Source organism: Chenopodium album, chromosome 26 (assembly GCF_948465745.1).
Source record: "Chenopodium album chromosome 26, dcCheAlbu1.1, whole genome shotgun sequence".
In the NCBI taxonomy this organism is placed as follows: Eukaryota; Viridiplantae; Streptophyta; class Magnoliopsida; order Caryophyllales; family Amaranthaceae; genus Chenopodium; species Chenopodium album.
In genome coordinates this window covers 5230455-5251177 of record NC_137859.1, presented here as the reverse complement: position 1 = coordinate 5251177, position 20723 = coordinate 5230455, and the positions used below count along the sequence as shown (strand labels likewise).

The 20723-nt window shown below is 32.9% G+C and overlaps 1 protein-coding gene and 1 long non-coding RNA gene across 2 annotated transcripts; both read left to right on the top strand.

Moving 5' to 3' along the window:
• The first annotated feature begins 3632 nt into the window (after nucleotides 1-3632).
• On the top strand, nucleotides 3633-4816 carry LOC145618366 (uncharacterized). The gene is made up of 2 exons (XR_014107906.1): nucleotides 3633-3859; nucleotides 4660-4816. It is a non-coding gene; the product is annotated as an uncharacterized LOC145618366 (long non-coding RNA).
• A 7887-nt stretch (nucleotides 4817-12703) lies between these two features.
• On the top strand, nucleotides 12704-15844 carry LOC145617789 (transcription factor bHLH47-like). The gene is made up of 5 exons (XM_081672539.1): nucleotides 12704-12915; nucleotides 13438-13573; nucleotides 14272-14390; nucleotides 14473-14600; nucleotides 15250-15844. The coding sequence occupies exons 2-5, from the start codon at nucleotides 13503-13505 to the stop codon at nucleotides 15655-15657; spliced, it is 726 nt and encodes a 241-aa protein (XP_081528665.1). The 5' UTR covers nucleotides 12704-12915; nucleotides 13438-13502; the 3' UTR covers nucleotides 15658-15844.
• Nucleotides 15845-20723: the final 4879 nt, after the last annotated feature.

Genomic DNA, 20723 nt, shown 5'->3' with positions numbered 1-20723 from the left:
ATCTTCACAACATTTATAGTAGAATTTATTTAATCCATATAATATGGAACTCCCTCCGTCCCTTATCTACATGTCTATGAAATGCTCGATCTTCTCTTCCCACAGGTTCCCTTCATCATTGCAGAGAACACAAATTACAATATATCAATACCAAGCGGCAAATACGTTGTGATCAACTTAGAGGATACCGATGTTCAAATTCCTCTACAAAAAGTCTCTTCTGATAAGAGAGAAATTTTTAATCACAGTGACAATAATGTAAGTAGTTGTACAAATGTTACATAATTATTTTTCATCTTCAAATTTATCTAAATAACTATAATCATAATCCTATAATATATACTTTCTCCGTTTTTTTAGTTGACACACTTTGACCTGCTTTTTTTGTGATTAATAACTACAATAAAATACAATCATGTGATGAGATGTTTGAATAACTCACGTGTAACTTTTATTATACACTTTTTATAATTTTACAATGTTAATATATAATTAGCCAGAGATATTAATAATTAAAATTTTGCATTGATTAACGTGATAAAAGAAAGATGTCAACTAAAAAATGGAGGTACTATCTTGATTATTATTTGACAATATACACGTATGCGTACATTAAATTGTCGTGTGTTACAGGGCTTTAAACTACAAGTTGATGAGATTACTGAAGAAAAAATCCTTCCAGTGGGTGATGTTATTAGTGCTGTTGGCATCTTTAGCTTGGAAAATGGGGTTCCAAATATTAAACCTTATAAAGAACTTCCATATTTTCTGTAAGCAAATTCTCAGCTCTTTTTCCACGTTATTTCTATGATATAAGTAAGAAATATGTAATGAAATTAAGACGGGTTTTTTTCGATCTTGCACTGTAGTACATCCAAGAGCAAAAAGGAGTTGGTTGCGGAATTATCTGCTCAGTTAGAGAATGCAACAGACTGGTCGGAAACACTCTCGAATTGGTCAGTTGGTTTAGCTGGTTTCGCCGTTGGTGCTCTTTTACTACGCATTGCCTTAAGGTATTATTCACTTCTCTACTGATGACTCTACATACAAATTGTATACAATCCGTAGAACTTATAGGAGTCATGCATGGTGTATTAGCAATGTTTGACAAACTTATATAGAGGGAAAATGTCTAATCGTTGCAAATAATATGTGACAGAGGTAGTAATAATTGTTTGATTGTTTCTGATCTAGCTAGCTACTACCTTGATTAGTGAGTACAATTCAAATTAGTACTAGGGTTGACGTTAGTAGAATCTATCTGTTACATAATGTTAATTTCATATTATGTTGGTTATTAATATCATATCATGCTATGTACGTACAAATTGTGTTAATATGATTGTTGTTGTTGTTTCTTTTTTTTTTGTTCGATTTTGTGTTATATAGGGCGTCAAAGTGAACAGAGGATTTTGCATGCTTGACAACAACAATATACGAAGTACGTACGGAGTATTTATGAATGGACATTTTTAGTTACCATGCATACTATTATTTACTAATCTTATTTAGCATACTTTTTCATTATGAGAAATTAGACTATTAATTCTCTTTTTCTTCTTCATTAGATCAATAAAAGTATGAATAACAGAGATAGAGTACTTGTAAAATTTTAACTTTATGGTTAATGCTTTTTTAATTTATTCATGTAGATTTATTCATGTGATGATTATGTCCATCTAACTTATCAATGACAATTACTTAATTAAAAATGTATTGATCTAACTTATCACTTCTCCAATGTTATAGTTTCGTGTTTTTTCACATTTTTTTAGTCTTCTCCTTTAATGACCAATTTTTGTTTGGCCAAAACGTGCCCGACCAATGATCACCTTGAGACTTTAGTAGATGGCAAGTCTTGGTCTAAAGTGGAATCAAACAACTTGATACATAACAAGACAATTTGTAGGGATTATGTGCATTTAGTACATAACAAGACAATAAATAAAGGATTTATCGTTGCATTTCAATGAATTTATGAGTACCAGTAAAACTAACTCAATGGCTAGTTCCTACCAAACTACTAGCTACGTGTAATTGAAATGCCATACTTTGTCAATTTGTCATATTCTCTCAATCATGATTTAACCAATATAGCCGTGCAATTGGAGTACTTAGCTAGAATAGCCGTGCATTACTATTATTGTACATGATGTTTTGTCGCTAGCACTGTCAAAACGGTTTGACAGTTCGGTTTCGGTTCGGTTTGAAATCGGTTCGGCATTTAATCGGGTCGGTTTAGAATCGGTTTAATTGACTCACGGGGCGGTTTTGGTTCGGTTTAAATAGTTTTCGGTTTGATTCGGTTTCAGTTTATTCTTAAGCGGTTTTAATTCGGTTCGGGTTGTAAACAGTCCGGGTAGTAAACGGTTCGGTGCAGACGGGTTGCGGTTTGTTAACGGTGCGGTGTAAACGATTTTTATTCCGGTTCAAACAGTTTGGGTTGGAAACGGTTTCGGGTTAGAAACAGTTCGGTTCTTTTTTGGTTCAGTTTATAACTGGTTCGGTTCTTTTTCGGTTCAGTTTTTAACTGGTTCGGTTCTTTTTCGGTTCAGTTTATAACTAGTTCGGTTCTTCGATTGTTTAACCACTTTAACGTTATTCATATCGGTTCCATTTCAAGTTTACTAAATTACGGTTCGGGTCGGTTTTCATTTCAAAAAATAAATTGTTTATCGAGTTGTTTGGATTCGGGCAGTTAAATGGTTTTGGTTTGAAATTTGATAGTACTTGCTAACCTTTTGCGTTCACAAGTTTTATATAAAGCCGCGAATCATTTCATATTCAGGCATCATATTATAAACAAATTCTCATTGATTTTATAAATACATATTATGTTCAATTTCAAGTTTAGTCATACTGATCTTACTAGTTTATTACGAAGTAGATTATAAGAGTTAGTGTATTAAACTATTAATGTATTATTGTTTTACAATTAGTTTATTATATGCTTCTTATTTAATCATTTATATACTACGCATAGTATCATAATCATGATTTGATGAGTTCTTGTGAAATGGAAATTTGTAATTTGGTAATTCGATACTTGATTAGTCAACAAGACTGATAATTATGACTCGTTTATCATTATATATTTTCAATTTTTCATGAAATCATGAAGATATTACAAAGTGCTTTGATTTGTATAATGAAAGAAAACGCTAATGACTGATTAACAAGGTAATATTGATTAGTTCAATCGATCATATGTACACATTATTAACACATGGCATCTAACCATCTCATAGTTAAATATTCGTATCATCGTTATTCGTATGTATTAGTACAAAGTTATAGACTCGTTACTTCATTAGTGATCTTTTTAAATTTATCTATTTATACATTTCATTAATATAACGTTTTTATAATTTTTACGTGTATGAAAATAAAGATATACTAGTAGTTTAGTAGATGTTTTAATACGTGTCTTGGGCACTGATCCCGATCAAATGGAGCAAAAAAATACTATAGATTTGAGGGATTAATATTTTTGTAGATGAATGTGCAACACACAAGCACACACGGATCACCACTCTCAACCATAGATTAAAAAATCAATGGTTAGATGCTTTCTCCCACAACACACACGGATCACCACTCTTAACCATAGATTAAAAAAAATCAACGGTCCTCCTCATACTGGTGTTGAGATAGGGTAAAGCTTTTTTTTTTTTTTTTTTTGCTGTTGATAATTCCGCCTCATTCCTGATAACTCCCTCCTCTCATTTCAATCTATTGAGAGTACTCATCTCTTTCTCCCTCCTCCTTTTCTCTTTCCTTCTCATCCCATTAATTTCCTTCATGTTTCTCTAAATTTCAAGTACTGATCTTTTCTCATAATTCAAGATCTATTGTCAAGGTGAGTTTGTATTTTTGTTTTTCCGTATTAAAGGGCTAATTTTCAAATTTTCGTTTTTCCTTAATGAAAATTTATTTTCTTATAATTGTATATAAATTTTGTTTTTTTTTTTGAAAAACTTTGTTCGAATTTTCTTTTAGTTATGATAATTGAATTTTTTATTTAGTTTTCTTGTTAATAACGTGGTATTAACAATGTTGCTGCTGAATATCGTGGTATTCTAGGTGAACTTGGAGTTAAACTTATTTTCTTCAAAATTTGTTTATGAGGTTTGAATCTTATGTGTTTCCGATTTTGTTTTGAGCTTTTTTGAAATCGATTTTTCTTTTTAATATTATTCCCTTTTTGTTATACATTTTTTTTAACTTTAGTTCTTTTATAGAGTTAGATCTAGTTTATAATTTTTTTTTTGAAGCCAGATCTAGTTTATAATTAGTTTAGTTTATTTTCGATCACTTCGTTTTTTTTAATTAATTTTCATTATTCTCTTTTTTTTTCACTTCTTATGTGATAGTCAGATCTGAAATGTTGATGTATTTTATTTCTATTTTCATTATTCTCAATATCCTTTTTTAGTTCTTCAAAATTTTGTTCTGGTACTTTTTTTCGTTTTTAATATTTATTCTTTTGCTTTTCCTGCCAGTTCGTTATTATGCTCGTTTGTAAATTTATCTTTTTATTTCGTCGTTCGGTTGATTTTTTTTTTAATCTTTTATATCTGTTACTATAATTTCTGATTTATATTTCTATAGACTAATTTTGTTTTTTTTTTACTATGTCTATATTTGTTTTTATTACAGGTAAAGATGTCTACAAGCTAAGTTTGGAGTGGAGAAATTTGTAATTGAAGATCTAGAAGATATCATTTACAATTTTTTTTTTTTGCTTTGTGTATCATTATTGCTATTTGTATTATATTTGTAACACTTGAGATATACAAGTATGACATTTAAGAAATATTTTTGTATTTCGTAGGAGTATTTAATATTGCAAAAAAAATAAAAAAAATAAGTAATATCGATAAACTGTTATAAATGTAAATGTAAAATGAAATAAGATTTTTTTTTTTTTTTATTTTAAATGGGACTCGAGAGACCTGTTGAGCTTAATAAGCGGTCTCAAATTTTTTAAAAAAGAGACTGCCTATCTCTAGTAGGTAGTCTTAGTTTTTCACAAAAAAGAGACCGCCTATCTTTAATAGGTGGTCTTAGTTTTCTGAATCTAGAGACTGCCTCTAGTCAAGCAGTCTCTTTCTCTTAGTTAGAGACCGCCGGTAAGGTAGTCTCTTTGGCTAATTTGGACGGGTCTCTTTGGCTAATTTTGTAGTAGTGTTGCCTTGCTATTTTTAAAAAAATATTCTAAGATTTCTAATATTTAATCCATTTAATTATATCCCGTCAAAAAAAAAAAAAAACCAAAAAAAAAATCCATTTAATTATATAAAAATTTTTGTAAACGATTCGATTTAGAAGCGGTTTGGTTCATAAACGGTTCGATTTATAACCAGTTCGGTTTACAATCAGTTCGGTTTTTAAATGGTTCGGTGCAAACGGGTAGCAGTTTGCTAACGGTTCGGTGTAAGCGGTTTTTTTGCCAGTTTAAACGGTTTCGGGTTGGAACCGGTTTCGGGTTAGATACGGTGCGGTTCTTTTTCGGTTCGGTTTTCATGCAGTTCGGTTTATATTTGGTTCGGTTTGTTAACGGGTTCGGTTCTTATACGGTTTAACATTATTCGGGTCGATTCGGTTTCGGGTTTACTAAAATACGGTTCGGGTCGGTTTTCGGTTTCAAAGAAATTGGTTTTTAATCGGTTCGGTTCTCATTTGGGTCGGTCGGTTTCGGACAGTTAATCGGTTTCGGTTTGAAATTTGACAGCACTATTTGTCGCAATACTTGACCACATCACATGGAAATACATACTAATTTACCTAAGCAAAAGTAACAAAGGAGGGGCCATTTATTATCGAGTACGAAGATGCTTACCAATAAAAATAGTATATTAACTCGAAAATATTTAAACTAGAAGTTTAGAAGTACCAAAGAATTGAGACACATGCAAGTTTGAGTACGTTTAAATATTTAATACCTTTTCCCGTGTTTCAAAAACATCTTGCAAATATAAGAAATTCTAATATTTTCTTACACAACGTAACGCAAACATCACCTTATAGTCTTTTTCTAAGCTTGTATGTGGGTATAGTAATTCACACAGCTTTTAGGGTCTCCATCCATAAAAACATTTCATCCGTTATATTTTATTAGTTGACACACTTAATTTAGATACAAATTTAAATTAGGCGTGTGAAAAGATGTTAAAAGACAAAAAATATATACCCCTTATCCACCAAACTAATTAAGTTACAAATCAATTTAAAGTCTTTAGTAAGGATAAATAAGGATTATACATTAAGAAATTAAACTTACTCAAAAGAAAAACGTGTTAATTAAAAATAGTTTTTTTAAAAACCAATACATAAAGAAGAAGTTTAAATGATTAGAAAAAGGTGTAGGAACGAAACTCTTATGTAAATGAGGGTAAGAAAAGAAAAGATTTACGAAGTTTAAACCCATTCATTATTTTATTCTCCTTTCTTAACTAAATAAAATCACAATTCCTTGACATACATTCGTAGGTGTCATCCTAGAGATTGCGCAAAATGAATTACATCTTTAATAATCAATATATTACATTATTGTTTTTAGGGTACTTTTACTCTTAACTATTACATGCATCTTGAATTAAAATTCTTTTATGACAATAATTAAACCAAACCTAAATACAGATGAACCATAACATAATTCATTTACAGATACTCACAATTACTCTCAATCACATATCCAAAAATGTGAATAATATCGAACTTACTTTCCCAATGCAAAAGTGTATTGAAATGTATATTAAGACATCTACCGACATAAACATGCGGTGACAAAACATACATGGTAGTATCGTGTCATATTGTACAATTCACTATAATGTTGTGTACAATTTTTTTTGGTATTACTTTAACTTTGCATTTCAATTCCAACCTCTTAATTTTTGGCAATGTTTTGATTAGATGTGATTTTATATTACTAGCTCAATCATATTCATTGGTAAACAGCAACTATTTTTATTATTTTTGAATGTTGTTTTTTCTTATTTTTTATTAGTGATGGCAGAGCATCGAATCTAAAGAGATTGCAGAAGGAAATGCAAAGTTAGATAAGATGCGAAAGTATCCTTTGTTTTGCTATATCAAAGTGGTAACCAAGTTGTACTACCAAGGACTAATCTTAGCTCCTTAGATAAAGTCTTGAGGCGGTGCTCGTGATAGAGTATAAAACCAATTTCGAGACTCTAATTATTAAAATTTTGATTAACTTAATCTCTTATTACATGGTATTAAGAACAGTGTGATAAATGTCATGGTTCAAATCCCATGCGATATTCACACTTTAAACCCAAAGTGATAAAAAGTACATAGTATGTCATTTTGTTTGATGTAAGTCGAATTTGATGAATTGAACTGAATTAAATGACGAATTTACCACCTGGGCCGGCGTAGCCTTTACATCTCACAACCGGGAGTGGACACGTAGCGACAATGATAATGGGGGTGAGTCAGTGTGGTATATGCTCTATCTTCCAAGTGTAAGAATGGTATAATGAGATTGGGAAGAAGTAAGAAAGAAAGAAAGAAAATGTACCAATAATAATGAATAATCTCTGGTGTTAATTTTGCTGAAACAAACATATCATTATCAGAAAGGGCACCCTTTTCTAAGTAGTCCCATGCAATTCTACAGTCCTGCTTTTGTTCTTTTTCTTCTTCTTAACTCCGTGAAAGTGATTTTTCTCGCACCAACTATTGTCCTCCTTTCTCCATCCATTCATATATTCTGCATGTGGTTATTATTGTATGTAACCTAACATTTTTATTTGTGTCACTAAGTTGTCTTAAACATACTGCGTTCGAAATTAATAGTTACGTAAAATAAATTTAACGTTTTGGAAAACAATTGTATATAAACTCGTGTCATTACTTATATTAAGTGATCGATGGTGAATTGGTGATAGAATCATTAGAAAGAATGTAAGTGATGATCAAATGGACGACGTGGTTTACTAATTAATGTTGTATGGAGTTGCTATCCTCTACTATGGAAACTAAGTACTTTGCATCAATCTAGATAACGTACAAGGTCCATCATCTATGTTACAAGTGGTAACATGCATAATTGATTATTTGATATGGTAGGTTAAGTTACTGGCTGTATTGTATTAAAACCATTGAACCTATATGATTCTAGTTTTTATATATGTCTATAATATAAATATATAATTCAATTCTATGTATTATGATTTAATTTAAAGTATATGTCGTAATTTTATCATAAAATCATCAAATTATTTAAGTGTTGTAGATTTATTTTTATAGCTTTGTTACCTCCATTCATCTGCACAATAATGTAAACGTTGTACTTTGTGTACATTTGTGAAAAGCAATTTTAGAAGACAAGATAGGGGAGGAGAGGATAAGTATTGGAACATAAAAAGAAAAAAAAAAAAATGCATGATAACAATAAAAAGTGAAGGGAATAAATTGCTGAGGCACCAGAGGCTTCTAGGTCTAGCTAGTTTGGGTAACGTTTATCATATGTGTTGTATGTAAGGTATATTTTCATAGATAGGGGCAATAATGAGTCCTAATGACCTCGTCTTGAATTTGAAATATCCAAAATGTCCTTCCTATATACTTGTTTATCTCTAAGATTGGTTCGTTAATCCCTTGATAATATGGATAAGGGGCGGAACACATCACCACCCCACAAGCCAAAACCACGACACCTTCTAATTATAACATAGAAATTTATAATAATCAAATATTTTTCCTCTAGAAATTAATTAAGCATAAATTAAATTTATATCTTTATCTCCACGAAACATTTAAATATTTTATCCCAAGTAAATCCATCCCCGGTCCCTAAACCTAATAGTGGTACATGAAAAAAAAAATAAAAAAAAATTCATCATAAATATAAGAACAGACTGCAGAATGCAGACATCTTATATTTCTGAGGTCTAGTAGTACACAGCCAGCCAGCTACCTATATTATACTAGTAACATCAAATATTATTATTACATACATCTTCATAACAATTCATCATTCACTCAAAAATAATATCTGCAAAAAAAAAGTAAACCAAATAATTCTTTTCTGCAAAAATTCCACTGATAAAAAAGAACTTTCAGAAATCATTCAATTCAGTCCCACTATTTATATGCTTCTCTCAAAAAAAAGACTATATATCTTCAAACTATAAAATTCTCTCCTTAAGAAAAAGAGAAAAGATGATGATATCTGGAAGAAATAACCATAAATCTCCTTTCCCTTTCACAGCAAGTCAATGGCAAGAATTAGAGCAGCAACTTCTTACTTTCAAATATATTATGTCAGGAATTCCTGTCCCACCTCAACTCTTCTCTACTGTTATCAGAAACCCATTTACATCCTCTTCTTCTGCCCTCTTCTCTAATCAACAATCTATTCCATGTAAGTTAGCTTTTTTCTCACCCTTTTATTATCTTGTTTTTCCGATAATAGGTCTTGTATACAACGGGTACATGTCTTTTATAACGTTGATATGTGTAAATATATTTTGATGTATCTATACAAGTATCTTGGACATGTGTATTTTTATTATAGATGTGGTTAGACACTATTTATTGGTTTAATTGATGTTGGGCTAAAAATAGGAAATATCACTTCACTTGAAAATCTTTGTCACCAACCCTAATTAGGCTAAACATATTCTAGTTTATGATTTTAATGTTTTGGTTTATATGCTTATGATTTGGGTCAACGTTTATTGGTGGTGGGCTCAATTTTGTTGTTCAATAAATCAATTGTGAAGTGTTATGGAGACAATGAAGGGTCATGCCTTGGCCTAGGCCAACATTATTGTGTCTTGTGGTACAACATTTTTGATTGGGTTCAATATTAGAGATTTAGAGATCTATATTAATCCGGTCAAACCTTATCTTCAAAAGTATTCATTGAATTCTTATGAAATTATTGTAAGAGTAGATGGATAGGATCATAAAAGATAGGATAACGTGCATCTATCAGTGTGTGCATCACATACATTTGTTACGTCGGTTACTGAAAGTTACATAGTTTTCCCCACGACCTGGGGATTGTACATAGCCGGTGCCATTATTCGCTAACACGTTTGTTGAAATCTTTGTGGCATGCTGCAGTTGGATGGGGTTGTTTTCAAATGGGATATGGAAGAAAAATAGACCCAGAGCCAGGAAGATGTAGAAGAACAGATGGTAAAAAATGGAGGTGTTCAAAAGAAGCATGCTCAGATTCAAAGTACTGTGAGAAGCACATGCATAGAGGAAAGAACAAAACTAAGAAACAAATTCAACAAGTTTTTTCCAATACAACACCAAAATCATCAACAAATGACCCAACTTTTTCAACATCATCACCCAAAATTAATCTAAAAACTTGTATCCCAAATTCCCCTGCAATTTCTTGCTCAATTTCTTCATCTAATAATGATATTGCTACAACTTATCCTTATATTATGGGTCAAAAAACTCAAGCTCACTCTTATCAACCCACAACTTTTTACCCCTTTATGTCTTCTCAATCTGATTCTCCTAATTTTACTCAGTCAACACAAAATTTTACTGCCCCTCACTGGCTTTTGGACTCTGAATCTTATGATCACCCTAAGAAAGAAATGAGGTTTGACTTTTACTTCACTTCATTCTTGTACATTTGCTTCGAGTAGATAGGCTCTTTTCGAGTTTTCTATGTTTGTTTCTATATATAAAAAAGAAATTAATTAGTTCGAGGAATAAAAAGTTCAAATAAGTTTTGATGAATCGATGAAATTAGTAAATTTGGATAGGTCGGAATTTTAGGTGGAAAGAGCACACTAGATTGATAGATAAACTAATCCAAATTCTTTCGTTTTGATGGTGTTAGGGTGGCAAAATTATCTTGAGAGGTCACTCACTATTAAGGAAATCATCTAGGGCTAAAAATAATTTATTTTTTAAGATTGTTTTCTCATGTGTGGTTATTAGTAAAAAAATGCAATTTTTGGGGGCATTATTTACTTTTGTAGCACACACATACACAAGAATAATTACTTTTTATTGCAACATGTTTTGATTAATAATTTTATGATAGTAAACATCGATTTCTTATGCTGCAGGTACTTGTAGATGAAAGAAGCAATTAGGGAAACAAATGGTGTCCATCTCAAGATCAATTGTACGAACGAAGACATCGTAGGGAGGATGGACTCATAAGCTATCCCATCACTTCCTAGGTGATTGTTCGTGACTAACTAACTAGAGATCGCGACTAGTAATGAAAATCCTCATCTGATAAAGGAGGACAAAAAAAAGGAACAAATGATCATCTTTAGTTTATACGAAGTAATAACCTTATAAGCATGCATCACAACTTCACAAGTAGAACATTTTTGATCTTGTGACACTGTACGTTCTTGTATGTAGATGCTTTCAATCTAGCCTATGCAGCAACCACTTTTTATGTTCCATGTTTTGTCAATAATCCTTATTCGATGACCTAGTGCGCGCCTTCATACAATTTCAACACTTATGGAGTGTACAAGTTTAATTAATGGTGTAGATTTGGCACTCCGATCCATAGTAATTTGAAATCACGATAATTTTGTACAAGTTTGATCATGTTCATAATCTCTATTAGAACAAGAATGCTACTTTTTCCAATTTTCAACTACAATCCTTCATACTCTTTAATTCTACATAGAACATACATCATGCGAATTGGTACATTTAAGCACTCTTAATACAATAGTATAAGTTTGATTTGACATAATTCAAAAACTTTAGATTTGGCCCATTGGGTTGGGCAGAGCATCATGCTATAAACTTTAAATTCGACCCGTTAAGTTGGACACAGCATCATGGATTCATGGCCCCAAAATTACTGCATAATGTACCAAAGGCTAATGCATCTGGTTTGTATCCAATGATGTACAAATAGTATTTGTTTTACTTTAAAGTCACAAAATAGGAGCCTTAGACCCCCCCCCCCCCCCCCCCCAAAAAAAAAAAAAAAAAAAAAAGAAAAAAAAAGAAAATCCATTTCTCGAGTGGGTCTCTTAGTCTTTTAAAACATTTAACTTTCTATTCTTTCATCATCTCTATTTGATACTTAATTTCATGTTACGGACGAAATTGAGGTGTAATGATCCAAATTTAGGTTGATCATGTCATTACACTAACAAATTAGATATCTCAAACTTGATATTTCTAAAATATAATAAAATTTTAATTACTACAAAAAATCTGCACAGACTACATTATGCATAATTTAAGTAATAGCTTAGCTAAATATTTTTTGGTCAACTTTAAAAATATATACTTCATATTTATTTTTTATTTTATCAATCATATTATGTGATATATGTCTAGCTATGAGTCTATGACCACTATAAAATCAAGTTACCTAAAAAAGTTCGCTTATAATTAGACTTTTTTTCTTATTAACAAATAACATTTTAATAAAACTACCATATTATTATTATTGCTCTATCCACCAAACATTTTTAGAATTGAAAACCCTTTTTATTGAATAAAAAATTGTGTCAAAAGTTGTCCTTTTCTAATACTTATGGAGAACACACGAATTATGACAAGCACACTTTATATAATGGTGGATTGCGTGGTGTTGAAATTACACGTTGGATTTCAAGCATTATGCATGACCAAGGCGTGTGTTTGGCGTATGCTTCTTTACATTCTACTAGTGGGAGGTTGCCCAATTTCACGTGGAACTATGCAATCACAATTTTTAGTATTTGCTTTTATAATTTGGATTGGAAATTTATTTCTTCACAAAAAAAAAACCCAAACTTCCCTGAAATTAAACAATAAAAAAGTTGATGAACTTCTACACAATTTCTACAATTTAATCCCCTTCAATTTCATTTTTGGAGGAGCAAGAAAAGATTAACCCCACCAATTGTTTGCTTGTTCTTTGTTGAAATTGAATTCAAGGTAAATTTGATTATTAATTAGTTGGGTTTGCAAATTTGTTGGGTATTTGAATTGGGTTTTGATTTTTTATGTTCAAAGATTGGATTTTTTTTAATTTTATTCTGGTGATTTGATTTTTATTCTCATGGTTTTATTGTTTAATTTGTGGGTAATTGTGTGATTTTATGTTTGAATTGAAGGATTGGAAAGCAATTAATTATGAATAGGGTATATAATTTGATGTTTATGGGTTCAATTTTCTTGAATTTGTCTAGTTTTAAAATTTGTATTTCGGATTAATTGAGTTGTGTTGATTGAACGGCAAAAATTTGCAAATTATTGATACGTTTCTTCATTGAAGTTGGAAGATTATGCTAAATTATACTGCGTGATTATGTGGTTGTATGTTCAAATTTTTGGTAATTGCTGCTTCAAGCTGTTAGTACATGGAATTGAAGCCATTGATAAAGATTGCATTTTGATCAAATTGAATCTTTATAGTTTAAATTTGATATTTGGGTTGAAATTGGTTTTGTTTCTCAGGGTAGAAAACTTTCAGCAAACCCTAATTTTAAAGAGGAAGGTTGGTAATTGGTGACTAGAAACAAATGGGTTCGGATGTTATCGATGATCCCGTTGTTAATGAGGAAAGCGATGCTTTGGAGGATGTAGTGGATGAGTAAGTAATCTGATTGAGCTTATGATAGTGTGGTAGAAACATTTTGCAGTATTATATGGTTATTGATTATTGTCTTTCATAGTCTGATTAGTGATTATACATAATAGTTTTCCTATTTCATTTAAATTCCGGCGAAAAAGAGAATCGTACTTATCTTTGTATGAGTTTTACAAGTTTACAACTATGTTTCCTGGATTGCTATAACATCATGGGATTTTTTAGTATTATGTAGTGGTTCATTTCATGAAAGATTTGTCTTTTTGGGGGGACTAAATGCCCAGCTCATACTAGATGTCATTGCCACTTACTAATTTAAACTGAGATCGGGTACTCTTGTTCTGTTCAAGTGCAAATGTTGCGTGAATATTGCGATGTTTTTAGAGAGCAGGAAAGGTAGACAGTAATGAGGAAGATAAAATAGATGGTGGAGCATATATACAATATGTAACTATTACAATGGAAAACTTAATAGTGAGAAGAGTTATTATCACGAAAATGAGACTTAAATATTCTTTCTAAGTTTGCTTGGATTATGAATTACCTTAATTAGAACCAGAATAGAGGGCTTGGTTATGCTTGAGTTTGCATGGATTATGAACAAGCTCCTACCTCCTATCCATTTCAATTATTTGAATTGTATGGGAATTTTATTTGTGATTAAAAGCATGTTTTACTTAAAGTGGTTGTTTTATTTGCAGTCCTCACTCCAACAAAAGAAAGCGCGGTAAATTACCAAAAAAAATTATGAAGGCAGAGAGAGAGAGATTGAAGCGTGAACAACTGAATGTGCTTTTCGATAAACTGGCTGGTGTTCTCGGTAATTTCACTTTCTGGCTTTGTTGGACTCATGAACATAGATATATCTAAGGCCAAAGACTCATTCTTAAAAATCCATGCAGATTTAAACCAAGAGAACAACGGGAAAGCCTGTGTACTGAACGAGACAATTAAGCTCATGAAATATATGGTTTCTCATATTCAAAGCCTCAGAAAGGAGAATGCAACTCTGCTGTCAGAATCTCAATATGTAAGCTCTTTAACTTCTATCCATTGTGTTTAATATTTGCTATAGGGTTAAAGATCATGAAATTAGGCATTCTGTTTTAGCAATGATTCTGGCCTTCATCATTGATGGTTGAAATGGATTTTTATATGAGGCGTCCACTTTTTTATATCTGGTCATAACTTTCAAAATTGTGATGTAATTTCAAACAAGAAAGTCAATGACCTCGCTCATATGCTTATCCTAACATCTGTTAGTCCTGGGATAAACAGATACTATTATGTAAAGGGAGACAATTGTTTGAACTTTGAAGTGATTGCAGAAACTAAAAATGTTTGACTGCTGATAGTTCTTCTCTGCCTTTCCTGTTGGTATCATCAGATTGATTGCCTAAACTTAGGAAGAAGGGATAATATATTGGAAATCATTTTTGAACCAAAATTGAATTGCTACATTCTCCGAACAATTTAGAGTACTTGATGTGGCCGTTGTACTGTTTATGCATATCATCTATGTCTACTGTGTGCTGTTAATACTTATTTGGGAAGGGAAAAAAAACACTATCTGGATGCTTGCTATGACTCAGCAACAAAATCCGAATGACTGCTTTGGCTTTGTGATCGTCCCCTTCTTCCATAAACAGTATTTCCTGACTTCTTTCTTGTCTGGCTAGATGACAGCAGAGAAGAACGAGCTTAAAGAGGAGAATTCTGCACTTGAAGTACAGATAAGAAAAATGCGAAACGAAGTGGAAGAGAAACTAGGCCAATCTAAGCCTGACCTAAACGTAAGCCCTTCTCTTGAATGTTGGCATGCAGAAACACCTTCACACTTCATGGAAGGCCAGTTACCACCATTGGCGACCACTGATCCATCTTCACAGCAACAGCCAATTCTTGGCCCACTCTACGTCATTCCCATCAATCCTGACCTGCAAAATTTTCAAAAGGCTGATGCAGCTTCGAATCTACCGAGAACTGTAAGCAAGCCTCATGCTAGATATCCCACACCAGCTGACTCATGGCCATTGCAGCTGTTGTCGAAGCAGGCAGAAACGACAGTAGGACAGACAATGTCATAGATAGCACTTGGTATAGTAGAATTAGAAGACAGGCATTGGTGGACTCGACTTCAATTCCCTCACTGATTAGATTATTTAGCCACATAAGGATGCAAATTATCAATGTATTAGCTTATGTCACTATATTCAGTCTCATCTTTGTAAATGAATTGAGTATATAGCGTTTATAACAGTGTTATTTGATGTACATGCTTACTAAATTCTTTAGATCATTCTTCTCAATTGTTATTTCATTAATCAAGGTTTTCCAAAAGTACGTTAACGATACATAACCACTTGCATATACTTGACAGTGTGCATTGCACCGTGCTGATCCCTCCTGGAGGTCAGAACGGCCCATAACGGGCAACGGACGATGCTTTTTGTGGGTAGGCTGTGGGTGGTAACTTGTGAGTTTGGATTGGAACCTAGAAACACTAGACCCATGACACAAAAAATGGGCCATGGCTGGCACTAGTGGCCGAGTTACCATTGCTACTTGGAGTCTCGGACATTACAATTTTGTTCAACGACTAGAAATTTTGGGCGTTGGGTTTTACATGCGACTTCATTTAGTCCATTTACGATGTCATATTTTTGATTTTATAATTTTAATACTTCCTCTTTCTTTTCATTTGCAACAAATAAATAATTTATGTCTCATAAATAACACCCGTTTGTTGCAAATAATAAGAAACGGGGGTAGTACTCTATTTTCACGCCAATGCCCAGCCAAGGCCTAGCATATAGTTTGTTGCTTTTGTTCAACGATTTGACCATTAAAGAATGTCATCAAATCTTTTGCTACAAAATATAGTTGGGTTATCCCAGCTCAATTAGCATCATTTGATGAACGCAGAGATCAAGTTCGTTACTTCAATGTACATATGAATACCATTCAATTTCATCTCAAATTCGTTAACTTTTCAGACCAGAAATAATCCTAACTTGGTGTAAAAGATGAAGTTGTTACTTCAAAGTACAAGCAATACTTAAATGCCCAGGTTGCTATTTTGGAGGGCAACAACATCTATCTTGAATTCTTGAGACTTTGACCCTTTGCTATAAAGTAGTGAGAATAACGCGTAATTCGTCCATAATAAATGATATTATCTATTAAGAACAATATCTTTTGCAAATTCTAAGAATGGTTCCACAAATTGAAGACGTCAAACAAGTCAGTTGGATATTTAGATATTAGGTTAGGGGATCTTTGCATCTCTGACTGTCTATTTACATATCAGACTTGTCTAAGGTGCAAATTTATGAAAGTAGTGAGCTAACATGCCAAAAATTAATCCAAGAGTCGAAAGCAAGAAACCGAATCCAGTAGCACCATCACATCCAATCTTGTTAAACCAGAGATATTCTGTAGTTTGTATACTCGTTAAACCGGATTGAATACGAGAAGCAAAAATTGACATCCACTACAGACCTGGCAAAACTAACCCATACCCAAGACCTGAACTCTACCCGATATCATTCTTTCTCCGTGACCCATACTTTACTTGATATTCAATGTTTCAAATATTGGCAACAGAACCAACCTGAACCCAAAATCTGCCCAAACGAGTCTTGCACAAGAAAGACTTGCCCGATCTAAATGACCAGATTGCCACCTCAGACTCACCTTTACCCGTTGTAAACCTTAAAGGATGGTCTTACATCTGGTATATGATTAAAACAAAAAGGCAAAAGGATGATCTATCTAAAAGGCAAACCCAAAAGTCTATTTAATAGCAACCACTGCACATGCCACAAAACAACGACTAGTTTTTTATTTTATTTTTCACTTTGTTCCAAGAAGACACAAAAGTCACAGTAACTATTACTCAATTCACAATCTTAATACAGTAAGCCTTAATTACTAAGCAAATTAAGGACAGATCAGCCAAAGTTTCCACATGAAGATGTTCCACAATTGTGCATCACCCTTCAACTAGTATTCCTCAAATTTCAGACAGTACTATCACAAGTTGAACTGTCTTACTCCAAAGTTTCAACTTCCCTAGTCACATATCAAGCATACATCCAAAACATTACACGTCCATCCATCGTGCCCCGTCATATGAAACAGAAAGCTTGACACGGGTTTGGCTCTTCTCATGAAAGCAAAGAGCATGAAGTTTTATCAAAGACAAGGAATGGTTGATAATATTTTCCTTCACGAACAAAGTTGCCTTGATGCTTACATAGCAACTTCCTCTAAGAACTGATACCCAAACAATAGATTCTAAAATGGGCAACATTAATCTGAGCTATAAGACAGTCCAAGTCCCATGAGGCTACAACATAAGCTATAAGATTGTCACAGACCATATGTAGAAACTAGCACTCAGTGTGCTGTTTTGAGATGCTAATTGTACACTACCTGATTACAGACTCGTTACTCGTACGAAAGAAGATGGCAAATTAGATCCATATCAACACAAAAAGAAAGCAACAGCAGCCAAGAAATAATCACCGTGACACTAATATCAAACAAAATGGCTCTTCAACATAAAGAAAGCAGAGGCCTTTGTTCCAACGTCAATTGCAAATAGACAGAAACAGTTGAAAATGCTTTTGCTGTGATTACTGCCTAAACCAAGTAGTAAGCTTAATTTCTTTCAAGCACCGGTGAATTCTGAAACTCTTGCTTAACAATGAAGAGAGTGTGAAAGACGTGAGTGGTGAATTGTGATATCCAATAACTTAAATGTAGTAAAACTATCAACAACAATGGAAAAAGCGCTGAAAATTGCTCAACAATACACACAATCCATCCATCATCGCAAATTTGCAATGAATAAGAAAATTCGGAGTTATAATCAATGTATAATCAACATATAGTTAACACAATAACAATAAATGGAACCATTTGAATAGGATAAATACCATAACTCCTCTTACTTACAGTCATTAGTACAATGTTAGCCGTCTAGATCAAAGTCAGTAAAATGTATAAAACCAATACATGAATACAGAGTAGAAAAATCTCCATATTCCCAAGTATGAACTGTAAAGTCAATGTATTGCAAACAAGATATATGAATCTCAACACAAATTTTAACAAGGAAAGAAAAAAGAAAAACAATCAAAGATTTACCCCCATTTACAGAAAAGTAGATTATCCAGGAGAACCCCAAATCACTAATCCTCAATTGCTCAAATTCCAATTCCAATCCCTCAACTAGTACCTCCATTTCGACATCGAATCATCCGAAAACTGATTAATCCTATCACTCATCTTCACCACATTCACCAGCTATACCCACCAACTTAATCAAATCCAATCCAATCCAAACCGAATCGACGACAAATCGCCTCCTTTTATGCCTCAACCGCGAAAAAAGAATCACTATAACTCCTAAACAATTTAGTACTGTAATGAATAACAAGTGAATACATGAAACAAAAAAAGGTAAAAAAAAAAAATTAAAACTATTTGATCATCATCATAAGGCAATCATATTAGTCACGCATCTTATAAAGCTGTCTCCTTTTAAAAGCTAGGAAACTCACCACTCCAATTTGCAAGATCACAGCAATTCCAGCAAACAATAACCCAACTTTCTTACCAACATTCAAATTAGACTTGTGTTTATTGCTTTTCCTAGCGTTTGCTTCCGAATTCGAATTCGACACACGATGCGGGCGATGGTGTGGCGATGGTGGAGGCGGCAATGGTGGTGGAGGCGGAGGAGGAGGCATTCGAGGAGGCGGCGGAGGCGAAGGAGGTGGAGAAATTGGAGGAGGAGGAGGTGGTGGCACTCGAGGCGGTGGCGGAGGCGAAAGCAATGGTGTTGGTGGTGGAGGAGGAGATAGAACGAATGGTGGCGGTGTTTGTGGTGGTGGTTGTGGTCGATCAATTGTATCTTGCACAGCCTGTGATGGTTGAGATTGTTGTTGGGAAGATTGTTGTTGTTGTTGAGATTCAACAACAATGATGAAGAAAGTTAATAAAAGCCCCAATTTCAGCAGCTTCATTAATGGCGGTCTGAGCTCCATTGCAAGATCTTTTAAGAAAAAAATTCTCAAAATTTCATAGATTTCTTACATACCCACCATTTTCAATCAAATGGGTTTTCCCCCAATTCAATCAAAATTTGTAAAATCAACGAATTGGGCACCTCGATTTTGCTTCCAATTGAAAAAATTTCAATCACCTTGATCTTATACTCTTCTCAAATCCAACAACATAAACCAATTTCCGGAAAATCGACGAAATTGGTAGCTCTAATTTGTATCCAATTTGTTAATCCCTTGATTTCCAGCTCGATAATCGGGAAAAATAAGCAAACCCTGAAAATCAAAAGAGGAATCTAGGGTTAGGGCATGAATACAATTTCTGGGTTTCAGGAATTTGCCACTCATCAATTTGCTCTTGTTTCTGAATAATCAAAGAAATTGGGGAATTGGGTTTAATCTGAAAGATAAGAGCTTTCCATTGAAGATTTGAGGAAGAAGAGTTGTCAATCTGAAATTCTTCAAAAACAGCAACAACGAAGAAGAAAGGGGTAAAAATAATAATACTACGTAATAAAATTAATAAAAATGGGTTTTGGGGAATGGATTTGATCTGCTTCCACAGACAGAGTATTACACGCTGTCTTTTAGAGAGAGAAACAGAAAGAGAGAGACTGCAACTACAAGGAAATTGAACGACTTTTTTTTTTTTCTGCTTTTCTTTTTTTTTTTTCATGTTTTTTTAAAAATAAAAAAAAATTTTAAAAAATCTTAAAGCATAATTTATGAGTACTAAAAAAGATGATTAATTATTGTGTTGTGGTATGTTGTAAAAGAAAATACAGCAAATACTCCCAAAAAGTCCACACAACCTTAAATAGTTGCAAATTGTTTTTTGTACCGAGAAAATGTTATATGGTTTCATAGTGGTTACACTTAGGGCATGTTCACATTTAGTGAATTGAGTTGAACTGATCTGAACTAAACTGATTGGAGCTAAACTGAACTGAATTGAGCTGAAATGAATTTTTTATGAGAGAAGCTAGAAAATTAGGAGCTGAATTGAATTGAACTGAACTGAACAGATTGGAGCTGAATTGAACTGAATTGAACTAATTGGAGCTTAACTGAACTAGACT